At 42.8% G+C, this 11,277-nt stretch overlaps 1 protein-coding gene across 2 annotated transcripts in view; it reads left to right on the top strand.

Moving 5' to 3' along the window:
- Window positions 1–11,275, top strand: part of fhip1aa (FHF complex subunit HOOK interacting protein 1Aa) — a 34,231-nt gene extending 22,956 nt beyond the window's left edge. For both annotated transcript variants that reach the window (XM_086157400.1, XM_086157399.1), the window contains 11 exons: window positions 662–1,342; window positions 2,143–2,301; window positions 2,395–2,481; window positions 3,420–3,587; window positions 4,366–4,445; window positions 4,539–4,708; window positions 4,835–4,870; window positions 5,263–6,234; window positions 6,318–6,496; window positions 7,066–7,186; window positions 9,113–11,275. In XM_086157400.1, coding sequence (XP_086013526.1) covers window positions 662–1,342; window positions 2,143–2,301; window positions 2,395–2,481; window positions 3,420–3,587; window positions 4,366–4,445; window positions 4,539–4,708; window positions 4,835–4,870; window positions 5,263–6,234; window positions 6,318–6,496; window positions 7,066–7,186; window positions 9,113–9,324 — 2,865 coding nt within the window. In that variant the 3' untranslated portion in view covers window positions 9,325–11,275. The remainder of the gene's footprint in view (window positions 1–661; window positions 1,343–2,142; window positions 2,302–2,394; window positions 2,482–3,419; window positions 3,588–4,365; window positions 4,446–4,538; window positions 4,709–4,834; window positions 4,871–5,262; window positions 6,235–6,317; window positions 6,497–7,065; window positions 7,187–9,112) is intronic.
- Window positions 11,276–11,277: the final 2 nt, after the last annotated feature.

Consider the following 11,277-nt stretch of genomic DNA (forward strand, 5'->3'; position numbering starts at 1 on the left):
TATAATATAATATAATATAATATAATATAATATAATATAATGTAAGATAAGATAAGATACATTTATTGATCGACATAGGGGAAATTATTTTGTCACATGTTATATATTTCTCAAAGTTTTCATTATTTGGTATATAAAGAAATGTTGCTTATTCTAAAGATAAGATAAGATAAGATAAGATAAGATAAACTTTATTGATCCCCATTGGGGAAATTCTTTTGTCACCGCAGCATAACAGTTATAAGTGTCAATAAATATAAGTACTAATATGAATATAAATAGAGAGACAATGAGAAGAAAATTAGAAAAAGCAAAAGACATCCACAATTCAATAATCAGAGGAGAGAACAACAACAACGACAACATCAAGGATAAGAATGGACTGTAGGGGTGAAAATAGACAAGCAAAACTAAACGATAACATAAACAGTGTCAATAGCAATGACAAGAATAGAATAAGTAAAAACAAAACAGTCAGTATGCAAGTATTTATTGCAAATGTGAATATTTACTTATGTGTGTAATTAAAGGGGCCATCAGAAACCATGTTCTATATTATCACAGCAGTACCTCCTTCAATCTTGATGAACAAATATCATATTCAAAATGTTATCAGTTCTTTTTTTTTTTTAGGTAATATTCTATTTTTTTTCCATTGCAGGTGGTGAAGATCCTAGAAAAGCATGACCCCCTTCGCAACAGCTCCACCTTTGCCTCCTTGGGCGTCATCAACCTGGCCACCAGCTCGGGAATCAGCCCGCGCTTCGGGCCCATCCCCGGGGACGAGGCCAGCGCGGTGCAGAACTATGTGGAGCACATGCTGTTCCTGCTGATCGAGGAGGAGAGCGGCAAGGCCGGCGCCATGGGCCCCATCCTGGAGTTCGTGGTGATGGAGAACGTGATGGAGCGCCTGTTCGTGTGGAGCCTCCGCAGAGAGTTCACCGACGACATGAAGCTGGAGCAGCTGAAGATGTACGAGATGCTGGTGGGCCAGGCGCGCCAGCCGCTGCTGCATCACAAGCCCATCTTGAGGCCGCTCATGATGCTCCTGTCGTCTTGCTCGGCCACGGCGGCGCCCAAGGTGGAGGCCGAGCTGGTGCTGCTGCTCAACCAGCTGTGCTGCGTTCTCGCCAAGGACCCCTCCATCCTGGAGCTTTTCTTCCACACCAGCAACGATCAGGGAGCCACCAACTTCCTCATCTTCTCCCTGCTCATCCCTTTCATCCACAGGGAGGGAACGGTGGGCCAGCAAGCCAGAGACGCCCTGCTGCTCATCATGTCTCTGTCTGCTGAGAACCAGCGAGTGGCGAAGCACATAGCGGAGAACACCTACTTCTGTCCGGTCAGAGCGAAAACGATGAATTACTCTCTGTGTTTCTGAGTCAGTGAAACTTCCCAAACTCCTAATGACTGAGCCGTTTTGGCGTGAAGGATTGTCCTGGATAATCCCATGTTAATAATGTCGGTTACCCACAGCTGCAGAGGGTGCAATGTAAAAAAAAAAACAAAAAAAAACAAACAAAGCTTTTGATGCAATGCCAGATTCACTGGAGAAGTCTGAATTTAATTGGTTCCACTGTCAAGCTACGGGGATAATCTGACTGAGGATGTACCCGTAAATGCATCGAATGATGAGCCGTTTTATAGTCACATTAGACGGCGGCTCGGCGTGATCTGTTGTTTGGAACCGTCTTCCGTAAATACCAGGCATTCAGTCATTACAAACAAAACAAACCGTATTATTACATACCAGGAGTTTAGCATGTACACTGACAGTAACGCATCAGTTAGCCTCATAATTACCGAAACAAATGACTCTCCCGCTGCGCGACAGAACAAATAACACATGTGTGATGTTGATAGATAACTGTTAAAGCTATTTAGGAATGTGAAAACTGCAAGTAAAACTGGTTGATTCAGCCTTAAATACTAGTTTCTATTAGGAAGAAAATATAACAGCAATCGCTGACTAAACACCAAGTACTGCAGCGGCGGCTTATAAAGCATAAATCAACCGGCAGCCATGAATTTATAGGGGTGTATGTCATATTTTTTTTTTTTTTTTTTTACTGGAGTCTTGGCCGTCAGTCGTAAATCTGACGACGGTTTGGCGTCCTGACCCTCTTCCTCTTTGCCGCGCAGGTCCTGGCAACGGGGCTCAGCGGCCTGTACTCGTCCCTGCCCACCAAGCTGGAGGTTCCCGGCGACGAGTGGCACTGCCTGCACAGAGAGGACTGGCAGCAGATGCCGCCTCTCGTCCAGTTTCTCAACTCGCTGGAATTCTGCAACGCCGTTATTCAGGTAGACGCTCGTCGAAGAGCCGCACGGAAACAGGATTCACGTTTGGGGAACGCGCTCGGCCGAGCCGGTGACTGTACAACTGTCCGCTTGCAGGTTGCTAACCCTGATATCAGAGACCAGCTGCTGAGCTACATCCACAATGGATTCCTTGTTCCTGTTCTTGCACCAGCACTCCACAAGGTGAGTGTTTGTCCTCCTCGCTCCGTATCACTTCAATGTCCTAGTTGTTTTTTCTGCACGGGATGCAAATCAACCCTCCGAACTACAAGCGCTTTCTGGCCAGTTCTTGTCATTTGCATGCTATCCACTATGATATCTCGGAAAAATGTGAACTATTTTGAATAAACTCAACTCGGTATAAATGGGGTCCCGAAATTGGATACAGTGCTGGAGATTTGTGTTTTGACATCAGGCTATTTAAGCTGAGTCAATCATGGCCCTGTGCTGAGGAGATGCTCCGTTAGGTGTGTGTGTGTCTGTGTGTTTGTGTGTGTGTGGAGGGTGGGGTGGGGTGTTAACCGTGACATGGAATAAAATAATTGACATGACATGTCAGATTATTAAACCGGGTTTCCCGACGGATGCGTCCTTTGCTCGTGATTTATTCAGGCACCGCTGGAGAGCTGACAGTGTGCCGACGCGCTGCGTTTAACAGCTTCTGTCTCTGACAAGTGGTTTCAAATTTGGGTGGTTTTAAAAAAAAAAATCGTGCTTCGAAGGAATTCATTTCTGTTTGAACCAGAAGATAAAGACCCCATCGGTCCGTAGGGTCACATGTCGTGTCCGTTGCGTGTCGATGCCTGTAATGCATTTGTATTTTTATGATATGTAGGCTGACACTTTGTTGTCTTTTTTTTTTTTCTTTAAAAATGTGCATGAGATCAGTCTGTTTTTGTTTTTATGATGTGGATGAAGGCAAAATAGAAGAAAACTCCATGTTGTGGACATTAGGGAGGGTTTCCTGCTTCTAGAAATGCACCAATTGGATTTAATTAAAAGTAATATCATTGTATGTTGTTATTCATGTGAGAATACCTACTTGAAATCCGATTGGATAAAAACCAGGAAGTGTTTGTCAACACTTCCTGCCGTCTAACGAACTTTTCCCCGGGTTCCAGCTCACCCTGGAGGAGGTGATGACCACCACGGCGTACCTCGACCTCTTCCTGAGAAGTGTCACTGAGCCGGCTCTGCTGCAGACGTTCCTGTCCTTCATCCTCCTCCATCGCCATGACAATGTTCACATTTTGGATACCCTCATCAGCCGCATCAACACCCCCTTTCAGGTACAGGAATAAACACGCAAACACGTTGCACTAAACCAAAACCTCTTCGGTTTTATGAGTAATGCTTGTAGTAGGTGACAGCACACCACACAAAAGCTGCGAGCTAAGATAAGAATAAGATAAGATGAACTTTATTGATCCCCAATAGGGGAAATTCCTTTGACACAGCAGCATATCAGTTACAATGTTAGGAAAAAAAAAGAAATAAATATATGAATATGAAAATGAAGACAGGATATAGCAAGACAAAAAAAAATCCATGAATAAATAGACAGCAGATGAGTAGACAGGGATGATAATGGGCAATGTCAAGGAACAGTGAGGGTGAAAAATACACAACTAGAACTAAACAACAATAAAAATAGAGTTGCCACGGCGATGCTCATATATAGTGATGTATCCAATCACTAATCTCGATATAAGGCGTCTACGTGAGACATCGAGTGATTCAGCTGAAAGGGTTCAGCGTTTTCTTAAGCTAAATTGAAGGTTAAAGATGTGTTTTGACCGTGAGCCAGATGAAACATCTACTTGCGAATGCAAAGAACTGGAAGTTTCCCCGCTCCGTTTGCTTTCGCGTCTCATATGAGTCAGTGCGCTCCTGCAGAAAAACGACAGCAGTAAAAGGTGAAATGGAGTTTTGCACGTCACTATCGAAATGTTGTTTCGTGATTTTTGAAAACTTTAGAATAACCGTGGAGTTTAGTATTTTCTCTATTAGCTTTATTTCACACAAGGCAACCTGAAACTGCTTGTGTTTCTCCCTCCATGCCTTCAGCTGGGCACCGTTTCCCTGGCCCTTTTCCACACGCTCATCGGCTTCTACTGTGAAGACGTGATGCTGCAGCTCATTCTGAGGTGACTTTGGGAAGAAACATCCCGGACGCATCCCGGAGATTTGACGCGACGCTTCCGCTTTGTTCACGACATCGCGTTCCACCTTCTCCTCAGATACCTGATCCCCTGTAATCACATGATGTTGAGCCAGCGACGTGTGGTGAGGGAGAGGGACTGCTACTCGGTGTCCGCGGCCAGGATTCTGGCTCTCACGCCGTCATGCTGCTCTCCTGATCACAGCCCGCCTCCCCTCCGACAGCTGGAATCAATCCTTTTCTCCAAAGGTGAGGTGAAATATCGACCGGTTTGATACGACGCCGCGTTTTTCCAAAACGCTTCCTCGCTTCCTGTCGAGACGACCCGTGGACGAGCGGTTCATCTCGTCATTCTGCTGCTCTTTTTCTCCGCAGCTCCTGCCTCTCCAGACCTTCATCTGTCCAAGAAAGGTACAAAACACCGCACAAATGAACCAGCTAATCTGAATTTCTGCATGTTGAAAGAAGGGAAGCAGAGTGTAGCACGGTCACCTAAAGAAGTCGCACCTTTTAACAGTAATTTGCGGGGCAAAGATGATCCAAGATGGGTTAAATGCAGAGAACAAATTTCCTGCAAGGGATTAATTAATTATAATAAATACATTTAAATTTCATTTAAAGTCTTTCCTGGACCAAGAAATGCTGATGGATGTAACCATTGAGGATCATCGAGCATTCATCTATCAAACCGTATTGAGTTTCCTGTCGCGCTCATTTATTTATTATCTATTGATTTATTTTCCTTCTGTTTTTAATGTCAAATGCATTAGTTCTGCTTTGCACCTTCTATCTGTCATTCCCAGTGGAAAAGGAGAGTGTTGCAGGAGAGGGCGACGACTCCGGGAACTCTTGCACAATCGGGTCGGAAATCTACCTGGATGTCAGTTACCTTCATTACCTCTACGATGCCCACGTCCGCATCAGCAGCTGCACGCAGGCCTGCAAGGTTTGGTCGGCGCCGTACGACAGCGAGGACCCGCCTCCTGAGAAATACCAGCCCGGAGTTCTGGAGGAGTCGTTTCCGAGGAGTCGGCCGTCCCAGAAGGTCGTCAGGAGGGTTTCGCAGCAGCCGGGTCCGCGGCTTCAACCCGAGCGGCCCCTAAAAGCGGACCCGCCCGCCGTCGTGGAGCTGGAGTGGGACGACAGTTACGACGCCTGCCCGGTGCAGACGGCCGAAGCTCCCATTGAGGGGACGCCTCCGCAGCCGCCTCCCGCCGAGCCGCCGAGGCACATTCAGGAAATGCAGAGAACGGCCATCTTGCTGGTGAAAGGCTCGTACATCGAAGAGTCCGAGTTTCAGGACGACGTCATGGTGTACGATTTGGTTGCGAAGAAAGACTCCTCATCCACGGAGCGGCGTCAACCCAAAACCGAAGTTTCAAAGTCAGAGAACCCCCAACCGGCCCCCCTTAAAAACGGGCACGCTCCGACTCCTTCCGCCCCCGTCAAGCCCGACGAAGATGAGAGCAGTGAAGACATAACATCCAAAGGTCAAGCAGATTCCAACTCCAATCTCCCGAACCGCTCCGCCGCCGAGCTGGGCGAAGACCTGCTGGCCCAGTACGAGGAGCTCATCCGCGCATTCGGCGCGGAGTCCGGCGAGAAACAGGCCAAACCGGACGCGGAGGCGAAGAAGCCGACGGCGACGCTCGACGAAGAGGAGGACATGGATTTCAGCTCCTTCTCCGCCGAGACGCCAGAGGCGGAGAAGGCGCCGTTGCCGTTCGGCGCCACGTTTCAAAGCGCTAGCAGAAACCTTTCGGTGCCTTTCACGGGTACGTGGATCCCAAACGGCCCGGTCGTCTCCGCAGGGTGGCGGTTCTGAGCCGTTTTTTTTTTTGTTTTTTTTTGTCTGCAGGTCCTTTCGTCAGCGTGCTTTTATCTCGCCTGGAAAACATGCTGTCCAACTCCCTTCACGTTAACCTGTTGTTGACGGGCATCCTGGCCCAGCTGGCGTCCTACCCTCAGCCCCTGCTGCGATCCTTCCTCCTCAACACCAACCTGGTCTTCCAGCCCACAGTCCGATCCCTTTACCAGGTAACCCGTGCCTTTCCATCCCCCTGTTTGATCAATTAAACATAAACAAGATGCATTTTGGGACTTCTTCTGTGGAAGGAGGCCTTTGGATGAGTGAAAATACAATTAGAGACGAGTGGAAATACACTTAGAGACGATTATTTAATATTTAATATTTATTAATTGTTATTCATTAATTGTTATTTATTATTTGTTATTTCCAAATTGTTATTTCATTTTTTTTGTCTAATTTTTTTTTTTTATTGCTTCTATGTTCATTGTTTCTATTTTCGAGTATGTGTATGTCCGTATGGTATCCTTGAGTGTTAAATAAAGTGCCTTCAGTAAAATGCATTATTATTATTATTAGTTGTAGTAGTAGTATTAGTATCATTATTATTATTATTATCATTATTATTATTTGTTATGTTGGACAGGATAAAGTAAAAGTCTGTGATTGCCTCTTGTATAAGACAAAATGTCAGGCCGCATTTGGATTTCAAGGTTGTTTCCCTTTAGTTCAGCTTTAAGTGCATCAATGTAACCACCTCCGGTATAAATTGGATCTCCTTGTTATTTTTTTTTCTCAGGTACTTGCCACCGTGAAGAACCAGATCGAAAGTCTGGCCGCCACCAGAAAGGACTTCCCGGAGCTGATCGTCGCCGCCCAGCACTGGCTTCTCGCCAGGGAGGCATTTCTGGGAGCAGCAGGTGAGCGAACAGCCGCTTCTTGGGTCTTTGTTCTGAGCAACAAAGACTTAATGAAAACATTCCTGTGCGGCTGCAAAAATCAGCAACGATATTACGTACGCTGGAGAAAGTATGTCAAAGTTACTCCAAAGTCACAGCCTTCACAAACAAATATCCTGTATTTTGGCTCGAATAAGCATTAAAAAACACAGTGCACTCCTTATATATTATGTTCTAACACAAAATAGACATTTCACCACGTGTTATTTAATTATCACATGTCAGTAGTTTATAGGTCGGGAGGATTCCTGATCAGTTTCTCATTAAATTTGCCAGCAAAGTGGTTCATGCACATATATATCCTATATTTTTGCACATTACAGGACTGTCTCAGAAAATTAGAATATTGTGATGAAGTTGTTTATCTTCTGTAATGCAATTACAAAAACAAAAATGTCATACATTCTGGGTTCATCACAAATCAACTGAAATATCGCAAACCTTTTATTATTTTAATATCGCTGATTACGGCTTACATTTTAAGAAAACTCAAAAATCCTATCTCAAAATATTTGAATATCATGAAAAAGTGATTTTTGTTTTTTCAATTGCATTACAGAAGGTGAAGAACTTTATCACAATATTCTATTTTTCTGAGACAGTGCTGTATATTTCACCTGCAGTCCAAGTGAGGCCCTGCATTGTCCAGACTTGTGAATGACTGAGTGAACGGTTGAATGTTAATGTGACATCCGAATGAAACAGTGAATGTATCAAAGAATATGATAAAACTTTGGCAGGCCAGCGGAATGACTACTCTCCAGAAACCTTAGACATCTTGTATCTGGTGAAGACCGTACATTATTTATATAAACGCAACGGTCGGAACACTTCTGTCTCGATGTTCTTCCAAGTCTCCTGGGCAAATCACACGGTGAAACATAATTTCTCTGAAAAAAAAACATTCTCAGAAACACGGTGGACCCTCGCTACTTCACGGATCTCCTTTTGCGCTCTCGCTACTTTGCAGATATTTTTTTCAATTCAATTCCCGCAATTTTTTGTTCTTTAGCGTTTTTTTTTTTTTTTGCAGTATTTGAATTTTTTTTTTTTTTTGTGTGATGACATTTTCATATTCTAGCCTGAGAAGAAGAAAAAAACAGTAAAGATTATAGTCAAATCAAACAAAAATTCATTTTTTAGAATTAATAAAACACAAGCTCTCCTTTGCTGAACAAAGATACCCAGCATTGCGAGCTCTCGCTCCTACCTGAATATAGATTGGCTGAATAGATCTGTACTTGGCATGCTATTGGCTGATTGAGCCAATGTTATTCCATTACTCAATGCTGATTGGTTCATGGAGAGAAGCAGCTGATCTCCTTGTAGGTTGTGCCCTCGGTTGTGTAGAAAGATGCTGACTATTGCTGAAAATATAAAACTTCTCAATAAATAAACGCCCATAAATAATTTCCATTTGCTTTACCTTTAATATGATTTTTTTATTCATTCATTTACTTTACATTTTGTATTGTATTTCCATGTTTATTGTATGTTACAATGATCCAAAAGTGTTTAGGAGTGTGGGAGGTAATAAAGTCGATGGTGGGTTGATATCAGTTTGCGGGGAGGTTCGTAAAGGGTTGGGTGAGGTTTGTTGAGCGTTAATATATTTGTAAATACCATCAAAATGATTATGTCTCAACTGTGCGCAAATTCTTGGAACGTAACTCCCGCGAAAAGTGAGGGTCCTCTGTACTCTGGATGCAAGAGTGAAGCTCCTCCCACGTCAGATCAACAAAGTATTATGTGAAATGCCGACGCGAAGGCCGACTCTGATTTTAACGCTCATGAACAACTTCTGAACTGCAACGGCATTTTATCACCAAGGTATTCCAGATAGTGTTCAATTTGTGTCGTAAAACCACATAATCCTTGTGTCCTCAGACAAGAGCAGCAGCAGCAGCAGTAGCAGCAGAGGCTCAGCACAAGGCGAGGCGGCAAAGATCCTGAAGAATTCCCCGCCGCCGAAACCCAAAGCCATCTCTCTGGATCAGACCGAAGTCTTTGCTACTGTCCTGTTCACCGAATTCCTCAAAGAACTGGCCGCCCTTGCGCAGGAGCACTCCATCTTATCATACATTCCTATGGAAGAGTAACTCCGCAGTGACTGGAGAGCTGAAAGATTGTTTGTTTTTTTTTTGTTTTTTTTTTAAATCCTCTATTCTCAGCAACTTTTGGCACCGCACGATGAAAAATATCTACCATCACTACAACAATTTATATCAGAGTATTTATTTTAGACTAATGTTGATCATCCTGCGGTGCATTTTATCTTCCCGCTCCTGGTACCGAGTAATTTCTGGTTGTAGCCGCTGCAAAAGCTGCAGCCAAGCATCGGCTATGATGCTTCCAAAAGTATAAAAGTGAGCTGTATGGGCACCAACCAAAGACATTATTTTAACCGAAAACAACTTTCTTTTCTGTTTTTTTTTTTAAAGCACTTAACGCCCCTGAATTCCATGTTTTTTGCCCCTCTCCTCAGTGTCCACATTGGTCTGCCCGCTGCGAAACACTCTCTGGAATGTTATTACAATTGGATTACAGTGGGAATTATAGCTGAGCATGGTGTGGATTTCCTGTTTCACATGCAGAGGGCCTGCAGCAGCAGCAGCAGCAGCAGCAGCAGCAGCAGCAGCAGCAGAAGCAGCAGAAGCAGAAGCAGAAGCAAGGGCGGCGTGGATATTTTATTTGATTTTAGCCGAACGGCAGCAGCGTAGCCGTTGGTCCGAGAAACAAAACCAAACTGGCGTCACAATTTTTTGCAAACTGAGAATATTTTTCCAGCGATGTGTTTCTCTTTGGTCTTTATACCTCACAAAGTGGTGTTTTTTTCACAGAAATCATTGCGTGACATGTATGTATTAATATAGGACTCTCAGAAAATAAGAATATTGTGATAAAGTTCTTTATCTTCTGTAATGCAATTTCAAAAACAAAAAAGTCATACATTCTGGATTCATTACAAATCAACTGAAATATTGCAAGGCTTTTATTATGTTTATATTGCTGATTATGGCTTACATCTTAAGAAAACTCAAAAATCCTTTATCAAAATATTAGAATATCTATATATATGAATATATATGAAAAAGTAATTTTTGTTTTTTTAATTGCATTACAGAAGATAAATAACTTTATCACTATATTCTAATTTTCTGAGATAGTCCTGTATATATACATATACATACACACACTCACACATATATGTATATATGCATATACATATATGTGTGTGTATATATATATATAACATACATATTATGTGATATAAATACACACACGCACATATATATATGTGTGTATGTATGTATGCATATATATATACATACACATATATATCGTGGTGTTTTTTCTTGTGATTTATTACGGTACCTCAGGATGCACAATCTGATCTCCATTCTCTTCGGGTAAAGGTTATTTTTCTAACACAATGCACTAGTATGTCACACTTTTGGGCTCCACGTTTTCCGTATCAGCAATCGACTGTCTGTGCTCTTCCTGAAACAGGAATATTGATGCTATATTTCATGGGTCTTTCTACGGTAATATTTTACAGTGTATATATTGTGAGAAAACACTATGCAAAATAAGGATATTTTGAATGTGATTATGTTTTTCACAATGGGAAGGGGTATTTAAACCTTTTTTTTTTGAGACTTTCTAATGCCATTCTTTTCAACAGTCATAAGAGGTAAGAGAATTTCAGCTGTTTTGGTCCGTCATCTCTATTCTATGCAGGTTTCATATCGGCTGTTGTCATAGTTACCAAGTGCAAGCTGTTTTTAGTTGCATTCATTTTAGTCCAGATGAGTAAAATTGTAAACAGAGAGACTTCAAGAGATATATTTTGTGACAAAATGTACCTCTGAAATGAATTTTCCAGCAGAGACTTTAGAATCAGTGCCTCTGTCAAATTTAGCTCACATTATGGCCTATATTTGAATGGATTTAACAGAATGTTATATGTAAAGTGAAGAGGGAAATATTGTTTTTCCTCATTTCAGGCTGTTCATTGTCAAAGATTCAAGTAAAGGCCACGGAGATGGATG

The sequence above is a fragment of the Fistularia commersonii genome, chromosome 12, assembly GCF_037954325.1.
Source record: "Fistularia commersonii isolate RoL2024-O1a breed Wild chromosome 12, RoL_Fcom_v1.0, whole genome shotgun sequence".
NCBI classification, from domain to species: Eukaryota; Metazoa; Chordata; class Actinopteri; order Syngnathiformes; family Fistulariidae; genus Fistularia; species Fistularia commersonii.